The sequence below is a fragment of the Tenrec ecaudatus genome, unplaced genomic scaffold (assembly GCF_050624435.1).
Source record: "Tenrec ecaudatus isolate mTenEca1 unplaced genomic scaffold, mTenEca1.hap1 Scaffold_248, whole genome shotgun sequence".
In the NCBI taxonomy this organism is placed as follows: domain Eukaryota; kingdom Metazoa; phylum Chordata; class Mammalia; order Afrosoricida; family Tenrecidae; genus Tenrec; species Tenrec ecaudatus.
Window position 1 is genome coordinate 500,368 of NW_027458660.1, and position 24,386 is coordinate 524,753.

The window sequence follows — 24,386 nt, forward strand, 5'->3', positions numbered from 1 at the left end:
GGTTTGAATTTAGATCTTCTAAAGTTTTCTTTCAACAATTTCTCACATTCTTGACAAGTGGTGTTTCAGAGTGGCAGGCTGTTTTATAGCCCTGACTTGAATTGCAAGGGGAGAAAATTTAGAAAACCGAACAAAAGAGAACGAAAAGGAGGGGGGGATGCTTACCACCCTGATTTCCTTTCTTCTCACAGCTTTAAGGGAGGGTTTGGAATAGAGTATAGGTCAAGAAATGTTGATGGTGGGCCTCTCTCTTTGAATGAGTCTCAGAAGCATTTTTACATCTCTGGTCAAGGGAAAAGGAGGCCTGGTGGTGTAGTGGTTATGAGATGGGGGCTAATTGCATTGTCAGCAGTTCAAAACCATCAGTCTCTGTGGGAGGAGGGTGGAGCTTTCTACTCCCATAAAGAGTTGGTCTCAAAAATTCAGTTCTCAGTTCTACTCTGTCCTGTCTGGACACTGAGTCAGCATCAACTCAATGCAGGTGAGTTTTGGTTTTGGTGAAGAGAAGAGAGGAGGAAACGACGGATAAAGAAGAAGAGGCCTGTGAGGTAAATGAATGGGATGAAGAAAGCTAGGAAGACCAAACTAAACTCCCTGTCTCATAATTCAGTGACTAAGTTCATTGTGACTCACAACGATCCTATAGGACAATATAGAACTGCCCATGTGGATTTCTGGGAATGTAACTGTGGGAATAGAATCGCTCATCTTTCTCCTATGAACCGCTGGTGGTTTTAAACTACCGACTTGGTAGTTAGCAGCTAACGCTAACGCCCCAAGTTACCCCTTCCTCCGTCGGTGCTCGCAGGTGATTCATGGGGCTGGGAGAGTGGTCTAGCAATTTGCTGCTTAGCGTGGCCTCTTTCAGAATAATAAACGATGTCTCTAAAAATAAATTCGTGAAGAACAGGAAGGAAAACATACTCTCAAAATAAGTCTTTTTCGGTGTTTAAAATGGTTACACAGGCTTTCTTATGGTGGAAATGTACTTGCAAGACACCAGGAAAGTGAGTGAAAGCAAAAACTTGACTGTGAATTAGTCGGTGGATGGCTGCCACATGACCGCTTCACCTTTTCCCCCACTTTACTCCCGCTTTCCTTACTGCCGCTCTACCAATGTTCTGTTCCTAGCAGCACAGGGGCACCTAAATATAATACTGATGAGCAAGCAGAGAGGCTTGCCAAACAGACTTTTATTTTCAATAATTCCATCCTGATAGAAGCGTTGTATGAATAGCACAGCATGATGATCTGCCCAGTAACCGCGTTAGTCTGGGTGCTTCAGCGAAACAAAGCCATAGCAACCATGCATAAGACAGAGTTTCATATACAGGTTAAGTGCACATCAAGAGAACATCCCAGCCCAGTGCTGCCCAAGTCCACAAGTCCAACGTTAACCCACTAACCCAGATGTCCAATACCAATCCACAAAGTCCTCCTCCATCTCACAGAACACACACTATGACGCCGACTGCAGGAGGAAAGCGGAGTCAGTGAATGTGTAGCGTCTCAGCACTGGCAGGGGTCTCTACACGGGTGCTCCAGCACCCAGGGCTGCATTGGGGTAGATCCATGTGGCTTCTTCTTGGGGATGTCTTGCAGGAAGTGAGCCTTGCCAGCTGAAGCAGGGAATTGGCTAAGGCAGCTACATATTGGTCTGACCATTAGAAAGCAAGAGACTCGAGAACTCTAAAGGCAAGGTTCACCGAGCCATTTATCCCTCTGTCCTTCAATTAACCCCACATGTGTTTATAGGCCAGGCTGGCACAATAAACTAACTCAGTAACCTTCTCCCAGAGACCAAATTCAAAATATGCCAATTATTCCAGTAATGTGCTTGCAGCAACAATGGTCACTTCAGGATCGCATTACTCTCAGGTGTCATGTCTTCTCAGCCTCCGTCAGTCTGAAGTAGCTCCTCTGTCTCTCTGACGTTCATGGCCCTGACGTTTGTGAAGGCCAGTGATATTATAGAAACCCCCTCCAGTTTTGTTTGATGTGTATTCTGTTAGGTCAAGGTAATGCAGTTTTACCTGGAATACCAGAATTAGGATGCATTCTTACTGCATCTCATTAGGTGAGTTTTAATGGTTTGGCTTGCACTGACTGTTAACCAGAGTTGGCGGTTCAAAACCACCTAATAGTACCACAGAGGAACAGGCCGGACAACCTGTGTCTGAGAGGCCCTAGAGCCCATCGCATCCATGGGGCCCCCACAAGTGGAATCAATTTGATGACAATGAACAAGTGTTCATTTTTATCATTTGATTCAAATGGTGTTTTTAAATTAGGGTTCTCCACTATGAAGTTTTCTTCTTTTTTGCAATTGGTAACAATTTTGTCTGAAGATACTTTAAGACGGAGTAAAGTTGTGTCTCACTTTAAAGCACTAGATTTCGCATCATTGTTGTTTCTTGCTGAGTTCCCGGTACCTTGATTAGCTGGCATTCTAAGCTAAGAAAGCATTTCCTTTTCTATTTGTATATATCAGTGTGGACAAACAGATTTCTCTTTTATTCATGAATTTATTATCCATTACTCGCTTCATTGTGCTGCATCAATTGTCTTACCTTCCAGGTGGCTCCTGTGTTCTTTGGCCATGTTCACATCGTTCTTTGAGCTCACTGACTCCGTGGCATACCAAGATGTTAAAATCTCACTTCATTCCTGCTTTGACCCACCGTTGGAACCTCCAGTGATCTTGATTTCTTTAGTACGGAGAGATATTTAGAAACCAGGATTTGGCCATTAACTCTTCTCATTGCTTCGGCAATGTTGCTGCTTCCAGGTTATTTTAGTGGATGTACGCACCATCTCTCGGTGTGTGTCTTAGTTACATGTGGCAGAGTAGGCTTCATGTCGAGCTGCTAAGCACAAGGTCAGCAGTTCCACTCCACCAGCAGCTCCAGGGAGACGAAGCTGTATGCTCCAGCAAAGATTGTCAGGCTCAGAAACCCCAAGGGGCAGTTCTACTCTGTCATCTAGGGTTGCTATGAATCAGAATTAACTCGATGCTAGTGATCTGGAGTTTGTATCTATATTTGTTAAAAACTATGAAATTACATCTTTACCTCCACTTACAGCTTGACTCCACAAAGTTAATTTGAAGTCCTCCCTTTGCATATTTGTGTCTTCCTAAGAGACTTGGTTCCTTGTCCTCATACGTCATCATTCATCTGATGCTGTTGGTCCTCTGATCTGCTCAGGCATCCCTCCTTAGAGTCCTGAACTTTGCCAGATTGCCTTCTTGTCAGCTCCGATGCACTCTTTAGGCAAGCCCAGACAAGCACTGGACTGCTTTTCCTGCGGGACAGAGAGGAAGGCATTACGACTACAGGTAGACTCTGTATCTTTAAGCATTTGTAGACAACTCAGAACAGATGCATATGGTTTTTAAAATTTACCCTTACTTTATCGCAAGAAGAAGAGGCCTGGTGGCCTAATATGTTGTGTATTGGGCTGTTACCCTCAAGTCAGCCGTTTTAACCTGCCAGTCATTCTCTAGGAGCAGGTGAGGCACTGGGTTCCTGTGTAGATTTACACCCTTGGAAACCCATAGGAGCAGTTCTACTCCCTCTGGATAGTCACCATGAGTAGGAATAGACTTGATGGCTAAGGGTTTACTATAGGAGCCCTGGTAGTGCAGTGACTAAAGTGCTCGGCTCCTAAGTAGAAATACAGTGATGTTAACGCACATACGGCAGCCTGCTTTTTTATTTTTTAAAGGATTTTCAACCTAGGCAACCCTCTGGTTTCAGTTCTACAGGGTCCTAGAAGTCAGAGAAGACCCCAAGCAAGTGAGTTTAAAGGATAGGTTCCCAAACTTCTTTGGCCTACTGCCCTGTGTTCAGGAAAAAACAAACCAAAAACAGCACCCCCAAAACCAAAGCAAACAACTCCTGCCACAATAGCACACAATCCAGGATAAAGCGCAGGTGTCTGACTTTTCCAATCACTTGCAGCAGTCCAGCATCCCCAGGGGATGTACTACCTACTTCGGGAAACACAGATTTAATGCAACAAAAGGCTTGCTATCTTTCCAATGCCTTCAAGTGGCACATGCAGCAAATGCAAGCGACTGTGATGAAGAATTTGTTAGAGGTCTGTGTAGTTGGCTTTGTGTCAGGTTGTTAACCGCGTCAGCAGTTAAAGGTACCAATCTGTGGAAGAAAGATGAGGTTTTCTACTTCCTTAAAGATTTATAGGTTCAGAATCTCAAGGGTTGGTACGAGTAGCAGTTGACTCGATGGAAGTGAGTCTGGCGATTTGTTTTATTGGAGAGGTTGGCTCAACGGTTTCAAAGCAATAGCAAAATTATGTAACATTAAAATGTAAGTAGAAGTAGTCCATGAATCCTAGGTTAGTAAGCCAGTGAGCATATTTTTAAATTAAGCTTTCTGTATTAGCAAGTTATTTTGACATCATACAACTACAATAGTAAATTAGCAGCAGTGTTATTTAAAAAGGGAGGCAGACTAAATGTTGTGAAAATATCAACATTTTCAAAATACTTTACAAAGTCAGTGCACTTGTGATCCAAATTCCATCACAAATTTTCAAAGAAATGGAAAAACTAATTACCAAATTTATATGAGAGAGAAAGGAACCTAGGACAAACACACACACCCACAGACACTATTCAAATTTTTCACAAAGCTAAGTGGGTCTTTCACTCCCAGCCTTTCAAACCTACTTTATTGCCATGCTAACACGCAGCCTGGGACTGGCACAATGGCAGGAAGACCAATGGATGATAATAGACACCTCAGAAGAAGAACCACGTATATACAGACACCTCCATTTTTAAATAAAAACTACAACCTATTAAATGAGTGAGAGACAGCTTTTCAACGAATCATGCTGGAAAACTGGATCTTCACCTGCAGGAGAATGAAACAAGAGCCAAACTTCATCCCATGACCCCAAACATTACCAAAGATGACCCAGAGGTGGCCAAGAACCATATGAAGAATTGTTAAGCTCATTAGCAATGAGAGAAATACAAATGAAAGCAATGAGTTTCCATCGCACACCATCACTTTTCAAAAAATTCAATAAACTAGAAATTAAGAAGTGCTGCAGAGGATGCAGAGCAAGAGGAACGCTGTAACCCTGCTGGTGGGAGGGGGGCGCCGTGCCGGAAGCCAGCGCGACGCGTGCGGCCATCAGCACACGCAAAGCCAAGTCCCTTATGACCTGACCTAGCAATCTCTCTCCTCTCTCCAACTTCTACGAAGAAATTAAGAGGAAAACACAAACAGACATAAGTACACCCATGCTTCTTGCCGCGATTTCTGCAATAGCAAAAACAAAGAACCAACCCCCCAACCCCAGAGCCATGGCTAAACAAGTTCTGGTACATTCATACGATGGAATCTTATACATCAACAAGGAGCAGTAACACTCTTACGCACAGAAAGACATGGACAAATCTAGAGATCTTAGGCTGTCGATATTACAAATTGACATATTTAATCTCCATTGTTATATGCAAAACTAAAGGAGCAATGTGGCTTGGGCACCAAAAAACGACTTGATGCCCGCGAGGAGGCCAGCAACAGGCATGGGGAAAGGGGGAGGGGATACATAGGAGAGGGCAGGTTAAAAAAAAAAGTTTCCATTAGAGAAAATAAATGCACAAAACCCCTCCAGACTCCCCAGTCTTTAGATGTAATAAACATTGGTCTGAGTGGCTAAACAATGAACATTGAAGCGAACTTGAAGTCTTCAGTGACATACAAGTTCATTTCAAGCATATGGCGGGGTGGGGGAAAGGTAGTCAAATTACTTGAGTGTTTTATTGACCCAATTTTAACGTAATTAAAAATATTGTTTATGTATTACATGTGGCATTTAAACATACATATTGGTATAATGAAACAGGCACACAAAGCTGACTTACCAATTATTGTAGTAAGTCTGAGGTACTGTTTAGGAGTAAATTGCACCGCAGGTGCCTGTTACCTTATAGTCTTTATTTCAGAGTTTAAGTCCCGTGTGAAGTGTAGCTCATTTTGTAATGCCTAACGTGTTCCAACATCTAGTCACATCCTCCATGTGGGAAAACACATTCACTTTGGTTTCAAAATTTGAAACTTCGAGGATCTGATACTAATTTAGATCCTACTGACTTACTGGCTCATTCAGGGACAATGCTGTCATTTGTTAGCTTGTCTCCTCCCAAAATAGGTGGAACTGCTTTCAATAAATATTCTGGTGCCAAATCTCTGACGGGGTTGGAGAAGAGGCACCTTAGTGATGAGATCGCCCCCCAAAGGCGGTTCCTTGGGACGGGCGGTAGACGTCCGAGGTGAAGAGCGCCTGCAGCAGGCACGCATCCCGAGAGGATGTGGCAAAGCAAAGGCAGTGAAGGAGCCAGAAGGCCAAGGGAACTGATGATAAGCACTACTGACTTCACTCATGTAATGTATATGTACTAAGGGCTTGGGATGCCCTGGAGTGCTTGCTTTGTGCATACATAAATAAACATGCCTCTTTATTCCATTTTCCTACGAACCCCTGAAGCCCCTTTGACATATTCCTCACCCCTGAACAGCCTGCAGTCTAGTAAGTGAGGTTTCTGTTAACATTTATGATACAAGGTGTCTCAAACATCTCACTGCAGCTGTTTACTTTGGCGAATTTGACAAGCATTTGCCAAACTACTTTCCATAAGGTTTACATCACTCTATAATGAGAGTTGGAAAAGTAATTTCTAAATATTACTTAAAATCCCCACTCCACACAGGATCTTGTGTATTGGGAAGGCAAAGTGGAAGAAGGGTTTTGTTAACAATTTTAGACTTCCTCAGGACATTTTTTCCCTGCACATTTTCTTCTTCTTCTGAGTTGCTTAACAGGTACCAGGGAAGTGGTAATGCTTTTCTGAGAAACAGTGGCTAGTGGCTACATTTTTCTAGATGTTGACGGTACAGGACTGAACTCCAAGGGGTATGGAAATGATCTTCTTGTCCAGAGGTTGGTAAACTGTGGAGACAGAACAGCCAATCCTGTTCCACACCATTAAAAATCAAAGAGCCAAAAAGATACTTTTACAAACAAATGAAATCACAATTATCTGAACCCTATCCAAAATCCTTTACAATTTTCTGTTACTTCAGAGCCACACATGCCTACTCATAAAACGACATATGGTTTGAGAGGCGCAGTTTGCTGACTCGTTCTAGTCAAATCACTATTGGGTTGTTGGCCTGTTTATTGCCTATTAACTATATCCCAAACCATCGAGTCAATTCCAAGTCATAGTGGCCCTGTGTAGAGTAGGATACAACTGGTCCTCTGGGTTCATGAGACGTCAACTCGCTACAGTAGACAGCCTCAGCTTCCTGGATGGAGTGGCTGCTGGTGTCAAATGGCTAACCTAACGGGCAGCTGCCCAACTCAGTCATCATGCCGTCAATTGTTCAGCGACTGGTACATGAGAGGCATTCAGCTTAAAGCTCCCGGGACTTTGCAAAAGCAGGTGATCATTTCATAACAAACGCTTCCCTGAGAGATTACGTGGCTGAGAGAAACCCATTTTGAGGTTATGGAAGAAATTACAGATTGCTCTTAAGTGATCTTCAATAAATAAATGATGAAGTCTGACATTTACACCTGTGCCTATGTATCTTCATTTTTCCCTCTAGAGAAAACACTGGAGAACATAGCAGTTTGGGGGAAAGTAATTAAGGAACTCAGAAGTAACACCGGAATATAAAGGTCCTCAGGCCGGATTACTGTTGGAGTTGGGGAGCAGACAGTAGGGAAGGTGTGCAGTGGGAGTCTGTCATTCTTCGTAGCAGAAGCTCCCCTCTCAGCTAGGAAGGTGCAGACAAAGCCTACTGAAGAGAGGGGAGATGCAGACCATAATTAATTCTCATGGTTAGTGCAATTTCAACTAGCTAATAACAGACAAGGCAGTTCAAGAACATTAACACTTTGAGCCATAGGCAATCAAAACGGAGGGCTCATTCTGCTCAAGTCATAATACAGGTTATAGATTATAATGTTGCTGGGAAGCAACTATTTGCATACCCTAAAAGGTATAGCTTCTGCTTAGAATATTTCAAGAGAACTGCTATAGAATTCTGAACATTAAACAGAATTACCAGAGGTAAATCTCATGGAGCTAGAAAGAAATGATTCTACAATCATGGTTTTACAATTATATATTTGGATGATTATCACATCAGTTTAATTTGGCTATCTTGGCAAAAACTGAAAATGGAAGAGTGGCGCAGTATTTTATAATACTACAGGTCAGCAGAGTCTCTATTCAGACCCTATGGAAACATGTATTCCTTTCTCATCAAATGATACCTCTCTCTTATTCATAGATTTAGATACATAAAGTAATATATACGCAAATAAGACACAATGATCACAGAGAGGGTTTGTAAGCATTGATGCTAACTTGTGGGCACACATTGATTTTAAGTGTATCTTTTACTTTAAATAGCTTTGATTTTCTGTCTAGAAGACAAAAGGGAACATTAATAGGTGTCACTTACTGAGTTTTCCTAGTTGAATGTTAGCGCTTTTAAGAACAAGTCAAAATTCATCACTTTCCACTTTGGAAGATTAAAGGAACCAAGATGCTAAAGAATGTCAGGAATATATTTTGTGCAGCCAGACTTTAAGAGGAACTGAACAGAGACCATACATGCCATTTGACTTTAAAGTAGAAGTCTGTTGGTCTATAATGTAATCCAATTAGGATCTGTCCAACTTGAAATCTGTAACAGAGAAGATATGAAATATGTTTCCTGTATCTATTTACCATAAATAAAATAGAACTTCATCACTGCAGTTCAGCAGTCCCTATCTGCTCAATGGGTTTTCTAGATGGCTTACATAGCAGTTTCTGAAGCTTAGGGTATAATTTGCTGAGAGATTTATATCTGTTCCTAGCTGGTCGTAAGGGCGAGAAAGAAGATAGGCTTCTAATGTCAATGCTGAAGTTGAAGCATGAAGGAAAAACTGCTCAGCACTCTTCTTGGTCCAAGGTATAGGAGTCTAGCTCCGGGGTTTTTGATTTTAGGTTTGGATTTCAAAGCAACTTTCCGAGCACAGGATAAATCGAGAACAACGTAACTGACATCATTTGAAGGTATCTTTAAATTTGTTCCTGTACGAAATCTGTGGGAAACAATGAGGGCAAAATGGAACAATTAAAGTTCCTGAAATGGAAAACACAATGTATTAATTCTGGAAGCACAGTGTGAGACTTGATCAAGATCAAAGGTGAGTAGGGAGTTATATTCGAAGGGTTTGCAGTCTTACTGATAGTGTTTGACTGGACTGTGTCCTAGTTCTGTAATTAGACTTTAGCAAGCCTAGAAAAATACTTACATTTTCTTGTTTTGTTGGTGTGCTTCCAGCATTGATAACCAGTAGCTTAAGACATTCCGGTTATAGGTCAGGTCCGAGGCCTTATTGCAGATCCAGGGAAAATTACTTTTTGAATAATACATGGCCCAACCTTCAAATGTTAATAGGTTAGGAGGAGTTCAACTCTGAGCATTTACACATTCCAAGTAACCAGACTATACATGATTTTTACTTTCTCTTAAATGACTCCAAAAATACAATTTCAAAAAGTGTCCACATACACCCACAGCAGTAAGTTCAGACACATTCACTTTTTTTTACGTTTGTCTTTTTTTTCTTTTTTTTACATTTTATTAGGGGCTCATACAACTCTTATCACAATCCACACATATACATACATCAATTGTATAAAGCACATCGGTACATTCTTTGCCCTAATCATTTTCAAAGCATTTGCTCTCCACTTAAGCCCTCTGCATTAGGTCCTCTTTTTTTCCCCCTCCCTCCCCGCTCCCCCCTCCCTCAGGAGCCCTTGATAATCCACAGATTGTTATTTTGTCATATCTTGCCCTATCCGGAGTCTCCCTTCCCCCCTTCTCTGCTGTCCATCTCCCAGGGAGGAGGTCACATGTGGATTACATTCACTTTTTAAAGAGGATAAGCCATGGATTTTTCTTTGACAATTTAAAAGATTATTATAATATGTAGAAAATGTTATGCCCTCAACCTTCCTCATGCCGCGACCCTTTCATACAGTTCCACATTGTGGTGACCCCCAACCACAAAATTATTTCCGTTACTACTTCATCACTGTTATTTTGCTACTGTTATGAATTGGGCGACCCCTGTGAAAGGGCCGTTTGACCCCCCAAAGGGGTCACAACCCACAGGTTGAGGACCGTCGTGTTAGGGAATATATATTTCCTGTATGTCTGAAAAAAGACATTCAATATATTGTGCGGAATTTTTCCTTCTTCTCTCATAGCAGCAGCATAATTGAAAAAAAAAACCTGAGTATGATAACTCAATGCAAATGCAATCTCATGTTAGAAGTAAGCTGCCTTAGCGACGAAATCAGATACCAGAGCTTTTCTACAACAGAATTAAGCAGCGCTGCGAATTACCTAGAATCAATTCTCATGGGACACTGTTGGAAACATCATGATACTGAATTGAGAAAACACTTTTCTTATGGAAAAATCACGTCCGAGCTGGCCAGTTATGTTATCCAAGATAAGTTTGGTGATTATCCTGTAAATTAACATCGATTTTTGTATAGACTCCAATATTGCCGATCTCTGAGAAATCATCCTGGTCTCCAGAAGGGCCAGTTGCAGAGGTATGGCACATACCTTCTGGTGCAGAGGCTGTCTGAGGACACGAATGGCCGAGTTTACCACACCACGATGAAGACTAGCTTAAACACAGCAGAAGACAAAAACTTCCCCCAAACCCCAGAGACTAAAAACTACGTATTTATTGTTACTGGCGAACCCACAAGGTGGCACTAAAGAGAAAAATGACTAAAGTGAATATACAAGGAAGACTTACATAATAAATCCTATACTGAGAATTAACCAATTTTATGAACGGGTCAACTTTTATTTAATAATTCACAAATCGTCTCCTTCAGGTGCATTGCTTTTCCCCTCCCACAAACTGTTGAGAGGAAAAATGCTTCATTTTATGACACAGTTGGTTATTTTTCAAGAGTCAGCAGTTTGCATTTTCTGTGGATCCCTTTTGCAGGGACGACTTTGTACAGATATAAACTGGTCAACTGTTTGGCATATAAATGATGATCATTGCACTTTTACGTTTTGTATAGTCCCCAGCACTTAGTTTCTTAATATAAAAGGCAATCAGTGTAACAACATATTATATGAGCTGGGGGCCTTTCAAACATTCCTGGGAAAATTCCATTATTTCTCAAGTCCATTTTTTCATGAACTTTTTGAAGATCCTTTTAGTGAGATTTTTAATATTTGTAATAATACCCCATAGCCAAAAGTCTAAATGTTCGAGTTTCAGGAATATTTCTGCATTCCCAAATTCCTACTTTCTTTTTAAGCCATTGAAAAGTGCCTTCTGGGTGTGTGGAAATGTTCTCAGAAAACAATGTGTGTCTCAAACAAATTTGGTGTAGTCTTAGTATCCAATCCTGAGACTGAAGATGGGTTCTGAATTAGGGTATCATGAGCTGAAAGGAAGAGTTTCCCTTTACTGACTATGCACAAGCTTTACTGACTATGCGCAAAGAGATGGAGTGAACCAGAAGCTGCTCTTCAGTTCCGAGGGAAGGAACTATGCTATTTGCACACAGACCTAAAACTTGAAGAGGGAAAAAACACAATAATTCATTCCTGTGTTAGGCTGAGTTGTCTAGAGAAACAAAACCAGTGACACTCAGATATTTATAAAAAGAACTTTCTATCAAGATAAAATTATATATTAAGAAATCATTCCAGCCCAGTCCAACCAACGTCCGTGGTCCTCTTCAGACTCTGGTAGCCCAAGACTGATGACACCGAAAAGTGAAGCGGGACGCAGGGACATCAGCCTGTGAACACTGGGATCCAAGGTCGACGGAAGCAAGGTGGGGCGCCAACAGTTCTCTGGAGAACCACAGGGTGCTGCCCTTGGTGGCAGGCAGAGTCCCAGCAAGGAGGCCAGTCAAGGGCAAGAGAGGGAGTTCTTCCTGCCTCGCTTGCAAAAGGCCATACCCTAATGAGGCATCCTCAGGCTGTGACCTGAGGGATAGGTTGGACTCCACCTCTGCACCTTCACACAGACATAGTGGACTGACATCTAAGTACAACTCCTTTGCCTAGTATCCCGGTAGGAATTTAGTGTAGTTGACAATGTGATTTAAATTTTTAGCATTATTTTGCATGTTCATCATGAACTATTTTCTAGCAGAAAGTCTGCTTCTGACACAGACATTAAAATGTCCTTGACCAGGAAGCTGACTATGCAAGAACAGGGTTTAATATTACAATATTAAAAATAAGACACCGTGTGCCAAAATCAGCTTTTAAAAAAATCACACCTAGGCATATGACTTCCATGTTAGCTGTATTTTAATACTACACTAATTCACCATATTTTTGTCAATTTATCCACAATGATCATCTGATAGCTAGATTTAATATTCTACTTAGTATAGTTATATTTATATATCAAATAAGGGGCTGTGATGATTTTTTTCTCTTAATGTAAAGAGATGGGATAAATTACTGTAAGAAAGATTAACATTTACAGATTAGAGTACGTGGAGGCACTAAAGCAGGATGTGTTTCACCTTTATGTGCGTTTACACTCAGTATGTCTTTTATGCAGATACTGACTGTGGTTTGAAAGTGGTGAGGCGCCGTTCAAATCGTGTAAATTTGATCTGTCAAACCATCTTGGGTCAAAGGGGAATATTTTTAATGCATCCACAAGTTAAGATTTGTAAAGCACATAAACTGCTTGTTCTGCAGTATGAAAATAAGCTATCGTCAACTCTTTCAACTACTTAGTTCTCAATCCAGGATGGATAATGCTGTGCTTTCTATAATCATTATTTTATAAAATTATAATTATTCTGCGGAGGGTCACACTACACTATTCTCTATTTATTCACTTCACGTAACAAACACCCAGGTAGCACTTCTGTACGCTAGTAAGAGTAGAGCTCAGAGCTGTCTGGTTCTGCCCTACACTCCTAGTTCAGTGTCTCACCAACTTCATAAGTTATATAAAGAGTTTCAGCTATGCACTCAGACTTGTTACAGTTGCTTACCTTTCTGAGAACAGGATAGCATTATGGTTACCTGTAGAAGTTACAGAACAACATGACCTGATTTGGAATCTGAGCATTGCCACAGCTGTTGATTGAAAAGGGCTCTCACAAAGGTATGTTGCAGTTCTAACCCTTGCTAGGTATGACGGTAGCTTTTTAGCACATAGGATTCTTGCAGACGCCCTCGGTTGGCATGAGGTCATCCTGGAGCAGCGTGGGTTCTAATCCTGTGTGGCTGGTGTTCTCGTAAAAGAGGAGCAGCACGGACTTAGGGCAGCCATGTGAGGATGCATCTGACAACCCGTGAATTTTTCAATTTTAAAAATGTTAAATTTTTTAAAAATTTTGAAAACTCATGAAACAATATTTATTGTAAATTAGGTGCGTGTTTAATTTTCAGATCACTAACTTTGTATTCAACAATTTAAACTACTAATCAAAGTCCCAATAGTTCACCCTTCATCCACTCGATTTCTCTTCTCCCTCTTGTGGACCGCCTTATTCCATTTCACCTAATGAAACACCTGTTAACAGCCTAGCCCATTGCTTTGTCTTTCCTCCATGGCCTCCCAAATTCCAAAGCCTGTTCCCTTTAGCATGGAAGTCCTCGTCTTGGTTTCCCCCCTCGTTATAAGAGTGGTCTCATATCACACTTCTCCGTCTGTGACGGCTAATTTCATGCATCATCATATTCTCTAGTTCCATATGCCAGGACATGATTTGTGGTTTGGTGTTGGTAGTTTTAGTGATGCATACTATTCTATTGTGTGTTTGTGTCAGTTTCTTTATCCGTTCTTCTACACTTAGGTTTTTTCCATCTTCTTGTTCCAGCTTACAGTGTTGCATTGAACATGGATGTGCTTATGTCTGCTCCTGGTACGGCTCTTACTTCTTTATGATTTACACCCAGCAGCGAGATTACCAGGTCCTATGGAATTTTTATTCTCAGCTTGATTTCTTACCGATGACTTTATGGCTCTGGGTTTTACTTTTAGGTCTTTGATCCATCTTAAGTATGTTTCTGTTCATGGGGTGACAGGTCTTGTTTCATTCTTCTACAAAATGGAAATCTAATTTATCTAATGCCATTTGATGGTTTTAGGACCTTTTTTGAAGATAAATTTTCTTTAGGTGGAAGGATTTATTTCTGGCATCTCTATTTGGTTCAACTAGTCTATGTACCAGTGTCATTGTGCCAGTACCAGGACGTTTTCGATAATGTGGCTGTACAATGGGTTGTGAGGTCCAGAAGGGCGAAGCCTCCTCCTTTGCTTTTCTTAAGTATTTTTTATTTTTATACCTCCTGGGTATCTTTCCTTACCACATGAAGTTAGTAGTGTCTTCTTCATGTCGTTAAAGAACGCATGTGGAGTCCGGATCTGAATTGCAATTGTATTCATAAATATTCTTTAAGTGGTTCTCTTTCGGCTTCTTGTAGAAGCATAGTTTCGCTGTACACGTCCTAGGTTTTTCTGGTGAGGCTTATCCTTTATTCCTAAGTACGTCTCATTGTTTGTGTGGATATTGTAACTAGTATTGTTTACTTGATTCCTTTTTCTCATATTCTTCCCGTATTGCTCTCATTAGCACACAGGGATCAGATTATGTGTATGTTAATCTTGTATCCTGCCACGTTGCTGAGTCTCCTCAGATTGTTTCTAACAATTTTCTGAATGTTTGGGGGATTTTCTATGTATAAAATCATATAATCTTCAAGTAGTGAGACTTTGACTTCTTCCTTGCCAATCCACATTCTTTGATTTCCTTTGACTGTCCAATAGCTCTGGCTAATCATTCCAGCACAAGGTTGAATAATAAGAGTGATGAGTCTCTGTCCGATTCCCACTCACTAGGCGGGGATCTTTGCCGCTTTCCTACATTGACGAAGAGAGTGGCCTTTGGTTTATAATCTATGGCCTTAATTGTGTTGAGAAATTTCCCATCTAATTCCCATTTTGTTGATTGTTTTCATCAGGAATAAGGGGTGGATGTTGTCAAATGCCTTTTCTGCATCAAACGATATGACCATATGGTTCTTAACAAAAGATCTTAAGAGTAGCAGTTCGCAACCTGTGGGTCGTGACCTTTTTGGGGATCAAAGGGCCCTTTCAAAGGGGTTGCCTGGTTCGTAACAGTATCAACATTACAGCCATGAAGTAGCAACAGAAATAATTATGTGGTTGGGAGGGGGTCACATGTGAGGGACTGTATTAAAAGGTCGCAGCCTTAGGAAGGTTGAGAACCACTGTCTTAGAGACTTGGAGTGGGGGGGGAAGGGCTATGGCCTGGTCTACACATTGAATTAGACTTCTAGCTTCTAGAATTATGGCATAACATTTCTGTACTAATATGTTAACCACAGTTTATGATGTGATCTGAGCCTTAGAAACCTAAGACAGTCACCAACTAATTAAATTAGTTTAGACACATTAATTTCTTTCAGTCTCATTTTTTTCAAATAGGGATCATGGTAGCAATGATCCTGTTGGGGTCATTTTCACGATAAATGAGATATTCTAAAGTCGCTCAACAACCATAGGGCACGTGGCAAGTTCTCGGTGTTGTTAGTTGCGGAGCTGGTTCTGACACACAGGGACTGCATGTACAGCAATGCCGCACCACCTCACAGCATTGCTCTGTTTCACATTAGTGCTGCGGCTGGGGCGCCGCTTTATCTGAGGTTCTTCCCATTGTCTTGCTGCCTCTCTAGTTTACACTGAAGTTCGAAGTTACCATTGATCGGGTCTCTCCTGATACCATGTCCAATGTGCGTCAGGTGACATTTCACCATGCTTGCCTCTAGGGAGCCTTCTGGCTGCACTTCTTCCAGGACCGGTGTGCTTCTTCTTATAGGCCACAGTATGATCTTCACCAAGACCGCAATCAAAGGTAACAATTTTCCTTCGGTTTTCTTTATTCATTGACCACAAGGGACTGAAAATACCATGGCTGTGGTCAGGCTCCCCTTAGTCATCAAAGAGGAACCCGCCTTTTGAACACCTTTCATAGGTCTTTTGCAACAGCTATTCCCAGTTCGGTATGTCGTTTGGCTCCCTGCCTGCTGCTTCCGTGGACATTGACGGTGCACTCAGTTAAAATGAGATCGTTGGCACTCCCATACTGCTCTCTTTATCATGGTGTTGCTTATGCTGCGAGGGCCTGTGTTTTCTTGATGCCGAAGGGAAATCCACATTGAAGGCTGCGTTCTTTGTTAGTCATCAGTACGTGCTTTCAATCTTCTTTACTTTTAACCAGCTAGGGTCCATGATCTGCACATAGCAGGCTGTTAACGTGCCTTCCTGTAATCCTGAGTTCAGTTTCTCAGGTTACTGGCTGAGCACACAGATGGAGTAAGGATGATGAAAGCATACAGCCCTTCCAGTAACTTAGTCCTGATTTTAAACGATGCGCTATCCTCTTGTTCTGGTACAGCCTCTTTGTCTGCACACAGGCTCAATAGGAGCAATATGAAGTCTTTTGGAATTTCCATTCTTCGCAAAGTTATCCATAATTTGTTATGATCCACACAGTTGAATGCCTTTGTGTAATCAATAAAACACAGGTTGACTTCTTATTTGTATTTTCTGCTTTTCTGTAAGCTCCATCTGCCATCAGCCAAAATATCCATCATTCTCCACCTTTCTCTAAATCTAGCTTGAATCTCTGGCAGTTGTCTGTCAATGTACTGCTATGCCCACTTAAGGATATTTCCAGTGAAAGCTTACTTGTACTAATATATTGGTGGATAGTTGCCAGAGTGAGCCGAATTACCTTTCTTGGGAACTGGCACAGATGTGAGTCTTTCCCAGTCAGTGGAGCAGGTGTCTGTCTTTCCCATTTCTTGCTGTAGGTGAATGTGTGCTTACAGTATTATCTGTTTGACAAAACAGCTCAATTGCTATCTGTTAACTGCACAATTCCCAGAGCCTTGTTTTCGCTGATGCCTTCAGTGTAACTTGGACTTCTTTTTTCAGTACTGTCAGTTCTTGATCAGCTGTTCTCTCCTGGCGTGAACTGAACATTGGTTGATCAGTTTTTTTGGCTCTCGATTCCTTCCTTATTATTTTGTTACTTTGTTTTGTTGATTTTTTGTCCATTCAATCTTTCAACATTGCAGTTGGAGGCCTGAAATGTTCTTTCAGCTTGAGAAAGTCCTCGATAAACCTTTACCATTACCTAATTCTTATATAATTAATTCTTGTCATAGTTATGTATTTGAACAACTTAAGTTCATGACAAAAATATGTTGGTATCTTATAGTTTTCCTTTCTTCAGCTAGTAGACTAGTTAGTTCAGACTAGTTCAACATAATGTATCCCTAGAAAATGACCCAATTTCTGTTCTGTGTGTAAAATCTGGTGCCTATTATGCTTGCAAGCTTTATAAATATATAAGATTTCCACAATACATACTTTGCCTTTTTATAGAGTTTGTCTCCTGAGCTTATAAAACAAAGAACCCAGAGCAAACACTGAAGTTTTACGTTGTCATTGATCCAGTGTCAGAGTGGAACTGAGCTCCACAGTGCTTCATCAATGTTTTTTTGGGGGGATGGTGGTGGTGGAGGGGGTAGTATACATTAACAGGCCTTTCTTCTGCTATGCCTCTGGAGGATTCGCTGTCAGTGATTTGGTTAGCAGCTGTATCTGTAACTGCACTACCCAGGGACTATAGCCAACTGTGTGTGTTACTGAGTTGATTCCAACTCATAGTGATCCTGTAAGCCAGAGCAGAACTGCCCGATAGGGCTTGCTAGGCCGGATGCATTACTGGAGCAGATTCCTAGGTCTTTTCTTCTGTGGTGTTACTGGATGGGTTTGAACCAAAGAGCTTGCTGTTAGCAGTGAAGCATTTAATTGTTGTGCCACCAGGCCTCCTTGATTAGGACCCCCCAACACCCCACCTTGGTGGAAACATAACTTTCCAGAGATCCCAGTTATCTCTTCTGTGCGTATAGTTTTCAATGCTTGATTGGGAAATACCCTGGATATTTGGTCAGATTTTTCCTTACATTTCCCATCTATTTTCTGCTTAGACTTAACCTTGTTTTGATGTAAGAATAATCAGAAGACTTTCAATAATTCTATAGCAATGCTAGTGGGGGTGGGGTAATGACAGCTTGAAAGTTATTTGAAAAGTTCAAACCTACCTTCTGCTCCACAAAAGACCTGGCAATCAGATTTGCTTCCCCAGAGATTATAGCTTAGGGACCCCGACCACGTGTTCTACTTGGCTCCATGGAGTTGCTTTGACTTGACTTGAAATTGATTCAATGGCCTACAACAAGTAAATATATTAATGCATTAAGGGATTAAGGGACAATTCCATAGTTTCACCAATGTTTATGTGAGGAACAAAAGACAATGACATTTAGATGTAATTTCTATTCACATAGATCTTTAAAAACAAACAGAAGTCAGACAACTCCCAGTTAAATCAAAGGCCTTATCTATAGTGACAAACTACTCACATCATGGACATTTCCATGTTTCCATATTAGGGCTAATTTTAACCAATTCTCTTTCCATCCTCAAGATGGTGAGGAACGTTCTACCCACCAGGGTCGTTCTTGTGGAAATCCCTCACCACTGCTGACAGGTGCAGTGGCGCCACATGTGAAATCAACAAGTTGTGCAATATGAAAAGATTAATAAACCAGACAATAATATGAATTTTTCCAAAATAAAAATTTCATCACAATTTCACAAAAGGCAGTTCATTTTGATCATTTACAGGGACAAGGTGAAGTATAAATTTAATTAAAAACAACTTCTCTTTGGACTCATGAATATTAAATATTCAGACTGTTTCCATTTTTACAAGTCAACTAGGGCCACAAAATTGACTTCACGGAAAAATCATAATATTATTCAAACAAATTTGTGTTTTCATTTTTCTGTTGTCACATGGCGGTAGCCAGCTTCTCCATATTCATGTCAGCATGGTTCCCAATTGCGTGTGGTCTGCAGGAACTCAGCCCTCACAGCACACGCATCGACCCTGTTTGACTGCCAGTTTGGGGAAGGTTTGATCCTTCCTCTCTGCTCCACTGCTCCATTACATAGATGGCTTAAAGAACAGAGATTGTCTTGAAGTTAGTTGTGGAGGTTAGGAGTTCAAATCCAGGGTATTGGAAGAACCATGCTCCCTCAGCTCTAGAGCAAGATCTTTCCTTTCCTCTTCCAGTTTCCGCAGGCTCTGGGCGCTTCTCAGTGACTGGGCTTTGAAATGCATCTTTACATGGTGGCCCTCTTCCTCGAGTGACTTTATCCTCTCGCCTGCTCTCCTCTTTTAGAAACCGTCTCTCAGATGGAATCAGAGTCCTCTCTCATTCCTAAGTGACAAACCTCATTTCCAAACAGGGTCACATTTCGATACAAGGATGAGGGCTTCCACCTTTTCTTTTGAGGGGGCACAATTCAATCCATATCATATTTGCTATTAAACATTTTATAGTGTCTCTTTACCCATTAAAAAGGTAAAAATTAAACATTTCTCAATGGAGATAATTGAGAAATCTATTGAAAGCAGAGAGGGTAATATATCAGTTTCTAAGTCTTTCATAAAAGTTAAGAACTAGTAGCGTTTGCCTAGTCCCACTTCTCCACAGTCAGTCACCCCCAAAACTGAGCTCATTCAGTCACTGGATTTAGGTTGTGTAAGCAGCTGGGGCTGACTAGGGCTCTATCTAGCTCTTTCTCCTGAGCAACAGCTGCTTCTGGATGAGAAGCAGTAATCGCACTTGAAGGGGCCGAGAATCCAAGGGCACTTAAATTGCACCTCACCATACAAACCAGTTTCCAAAGGAGAGCAAAAAGAGCTCAGGTGTAAACAATTAAAGCATAAAGTCTCTGCTCTGAAGCCAGCACATTCACGAAAGGCAGTTCATTTTGATCATTTACAGGGACAAGGTGAAGTATAAATTTAATTAAAAATAACTTCTCTTTGGACTCATGAATATTAAATATTCAGACTGTTTCCATTTTTACAAGTCAACTAGGGCCACAAAATTGACTTCACTGGAAAAATCATAATATTATTCAAACAAATAAATGTGTTTCTGAGAAAAAACATCATGTACTTGGAAAGCTCGATATTTCCCTAGGGAAATGCATGGCTCCAGAACTGGCCCAGTCAAAAGTGTCTTTATCCCAGTGGCTCACAACACAGAAGGCCCATAACACCAATATTCCTTGGTAGAAATATCAGGGTATTATTTCTTGATATTTTTGTTGGACACACAATCTAACAGAAACACAGGATAGAAATAGCAGGTTCTAAGAAGATATTACTATTTTTCCAAAGACCCTGCTTCTGAGGGTGAGGGTGCTAAAACACTTTCAGAAAACACAACACCATAAAATCAAACAAAACCTCACTAGGATGCTTTTATAACATTGATATGAAAGGCAGAAATATCCATACACTTGACCTTGATAGTCAATTTATTGAGTGAGGCTACATTTGGGGAATCAGTGCATTAAGAGGTCATGTCCAGTCTACTTGAATTTCAAAAAAATCATTTATTAATTCAGTCACATTTAGTAAAGCCTTTACTAATTGGTACATATATATTCTTTATCTCAAAATATCTGAGAGTTTCCTTGTTGTAGCACTGAAAAGAACATGAACACATTGAAAAGGCATAAAGAACGGAAATGTGCCCCATCTTTTCATGACGACTAGCAATACTGAGTGTGTAAACTTCTTCATTAGGTGGCGGCTGTCAGACCCCAGCGAATGGTTCCAGACCTTTCTGATCATCAACGTGTGATGAATCCATGGACTTCAGATCAATAACCTGAATTGGCAGATTAAAACATGAGGTCAGGTGATCTGAGAAGGGTCCCACCATTCCGTTCCCCTGCTGTGTGATGCTATGAAAGCAAAATAGGTAACGCTGCGCCTTGCTTCTTCCAATGCATTTAGCCAGATACATATGGGCAGCAAGAGCACAGCGATGTAAAAACAGAGCAGAAAAAAGTAACTTGAACAGAATGTGGCATTTTCCCTTGGTTTTGCTAACGGCCCACATACAACATGCTTTTAAAAAGCCACCCTAGAACATTTTCTCTTCATCATTTTCAAGCAGCTTAAATGGACATTTAGAATGTATAGCACTGGGCATGTATTCCATCTGGGAAAAATGGAAAAGAGATTTAGCACGATGGGCTGCATTTCTATAATTGTTGTTAGGACAAAGTTGATGTGTACTTGATCTCTTGTCTTTTGGTCATATTTTAAGGTCATCGTACCTTTTCAGCTCTGCAGTAGCACTACATGTTGCTTTTTGTAAGGAAAATAATTTTGAACATAATCAGTACACTTTATATTTAATTATAAATATCGATTCATTTTAAATGCCTTGAGGATTTGAAGACTTGAAAGACACATATAAGAGGAATTCTCTCATTCTCTTTATATTGTGAAAACTATTTTTATGGACTCTAAAGCCAGTAACACTTCGCTTTATTAAACACCAGTCCCCTGCCTCCTGGATGTTAATTTTATTGGGGCTGTCCTCTGAATATTCTTCCAATTCGAGCTATTCCTGCACAGCCCATGCACACTCATAGAAACTCTGCACCACCGTTCAGAACTTCCCCGTGCAGACATGTGTCCACAGCCAGCCAACGCCGCTCCGTGCCTTGATAAATATTGGCCTATTATAACCATTCTTAACAAAGTTTATTTCCAAACACATTTTTGTAACAATCTTCAAGATAACACCGAAAAACTGCACAAGAGTCATCTTGACTGGGTGAAGCGGGGAAAAAATGCCGACCAATTATAGCATTGCTTTGTTTACTCCTCCAGCAAGTCTGAAGTATTGGGGCTCTGAACCCTGTTGTTCTGTCTCAAGTATATGGTCCTGGATGTTATGTTTAGGTATTATGTTTTTATCATTTCTCAACTCTAAAGACACAGGAGGGAAATTCTCTCTCTAGCTTGTACAGCCAGAGGACTCCAATGCTTCCTTGCTAACCACAATTTAGTACTGCACACCTGCACACATCATACTGTATAATATATGTCGACAGTCTATGGAGAATTTATCTCAATTTACATACAGCTCTCCAAATCCTCTGGTGAGCCTGATGTGAAATCTGAGACAGGCCAAATCTCCCCAACAGGATCTTCTTTTCCTCCAGGGGGTTCACCTCCGAAGGCAATACAGATCCTTGGACAGCGCGGTGGGGCTCGAGATTCCGGGAGAGGAGTGGCTGCGGGGCTTGTTTCGCTGAAGATTTACAATGTAGTTCTTGCAGGCGGCTCAGCAACCCCCTCTGTGGCCGTGGGTGTCTGCTGTGACAGAGCGGGGAAAAGCTCTCTAATCTCCCGTGCCTGCCTCTGCCTTTCAGCCGCTCCCCTCTCCTGCCTTCCCTGCCGCCCAGCGCTCTCGCCTCCTTTGCCTTTCTAGGGGAGGGGGGGATGTTCGGGTGGGGTGGGGGTGGGGTAATAGGTGTTCAGTCCCTGAAGGCAGCTAGAGTAGCTTTGGCAATATAGACCCGAGCCTGTGTGCGCGCGCGCGCACACACACACACACACACACACACGCACACACACTCACTCACTCCAGCTCTCCCCACGGGGATACCAAGCCAGCCCGAAGCTCCAGCTACCTGCAGGGGGTGGCCCGGCCGGGCGCTCAGCGCTTACTTGCCATCTGCGGAGGGCAGAGCCACATCCAAACCAGGGAGGGCGGTTGGCTGTCCGGTTGGCAAGCTGGAGACGTTGGCCGCCACCGCGGCTTAAAGTGTCCAGGGTGGCGAAGAAGGAGTCTCCAGGGCAGATTCCCGGAAGGGCTCCGAAGCTCCCGGACTTCCTCCGGCGGCGGCGCTCCAGTCGGTCCCTCCTGGCCATCCTCTCGGGCCCTTCTGCGGGGTGCTGGTCTGGGGCGCCCCGGGGCCGCCGCCGCCGCCGCCAGCGCAGCCCACCCGGAGGAGCACTGAACGCCCCGGCGACACCGGAGTGGGGGGCGAAAGCGGGAGCCCTAACTTCCCCCCCGCGGGACCCTCGCTCGGCGTCCGCCTCGCAGTGGCTCGCAGCCCGGGGCCGGCGGACGGGCTCCCGCGGAGAGCGCGGCGCAGGGGAGGGCCCGGCGGGAGCGGCGGCCGCGCAGGGGGCGCCCGGACCCCGCCCAGGAAGTAGCGCGCCGGCGGCCGGCGGCGGCGCCTTCCAAGTTGGGCGCGTCCGCGAGCCCGCCCCGGGCGGCCCGGCCCGGGGGGGGAGGCGGGGCTCCCGGGGGCAGTCGGGGCGGCCCGCGCCCCGGGCCGGCGCCCGTCCTGCGAGAGCGCGGGCCGGAGGCTCCCGGCTGCCAGGCGGCGTCGCGCCGCGGGCCCGCGTGCGCTGCCGGATGCCCGCGCCGGAGGGGGCTCGGGGCGCCCGCCCGCGGGGGGTGCTGGGGAGGGCGGCGGAGGAGGCGGAGGAGGCGGCGTGATGGCCCTGGACGGCGAGCGGGGGGAGCAGGAGGAGGAGAAGGAAAAGAAGAAGAAAAAGAAGAGGAGGAAGAAGAAGAGGGCAGAGGAGGGGGCCGCGGAGAGCCGCTCACCCTCGCAGGCCACCATGGGGGAGGCCGCCGCCGCCGCGCCCCGGCCGGGCGGCAGGGGGCCCTCGGACCCGTGGGCGGACTCGGTGGGCGTGCGACCCCGCACCACGGAGCGCCACATCACGGTGCACAAACGGCTCGTGCTGGCCTTCGCCGTGTCCCTCGTGGCGCTGCTCGCCGTCACCATGCTCGCCGTGCTGCTCAGCTTGCGGTTCGACGAGTGCGGCGCGCCCGGCGCCGACGGCGGCCCCGCGGGCTCCCCCGCGCGTGACCGCAACGCCAGCCTCCCGGGAGCCGCCCCGCGCAACCACCCCGCGGGCGAGGGCTCGGCGCCGTCCGAAGCGGCCGGCCAGGCGACGCCGGCGACCCCGTCCGCCAGGCCACCATCGGAGGAGGAGTGCGAGCCGCGGCGCCCCTGGACCCAGTTGCGCTTGTCGGGCCACCTCAAGCCGCTGCACTACAATCTGATGCTCACCGCCTTCATGGAGAACTTCACCTTCGCCGGCGAGGTGAACGTGGAGATAGCGTGCCGGAACGCCACCCGCTACGTCGTGCTGCACGCCTCCCGGGTGGCCGTCGAGAAGGTGCAGGTGGCCGAGGACCGCGTGGCTGGGGCCGTGCCCGTGGCCGGCTTTTTCCTCTACCCACAGACCCAGGTCTTGGTGGTGGTGCTGAACCGGACCTTGGACGCCCAGAGGAATTACAACCTGAAGATCATCT

The 24,386-nt window shown here is 43.7% G+C and overlaps 1 protein-coding gene across 1 annotated transcript; it reads right to left on the reverse strand.

The window, feature by feature from the left end:
* Positions 1-1,170: 1,170 nt before the first annotated feature.
* LOC142436378 (uncharacterized) lies at positions 1,171-23,685 on the reverse strand. Its single transcript, XM_075540069.1, has 3 exons — positions 23,653-23,685; positions 22,778-23,563; positions 1,171-3,303 (listed from the first exon to the last, which is right to left on the reverse strand). Exons 1-3 carry the CDS (start codon positions 23,683-23,685, stop codon positions 3,217-3,219), a joined length of 906 nt encoding a protein of 301 aa, XP_075396184.1. The 3' UTR covers positions 1,171-3,216.
* Between the last annotated feature and the right edge of the window lie 701 nt (positions 23,686-24,386).

Bases quoted from the DNA above. Each gene is read 5' to 3' on its own strand.
- LOC142436378 (XM_075540069.1), bottom strand. From the start codon at position 23,685: ATGGTGGCCTGCGAGGGTGAGCGGCTCTCCGCG. The intron at 23,564-23,652 runs GCCCCCTCCTCT...CTCGCCGTCCAG, and splicing joins AGGGTGAGCGGCTCTCCGCG to GGCCATCACGCCGCCTCCTC. The intron at 3,304-22,777 runs GTAAGCGCTGAG...TCTGTCCCGCAG, and splicing joins CTGCCCTCCGCAGATGGCAA to GAAAAGCAGTCCAGTGCTTG.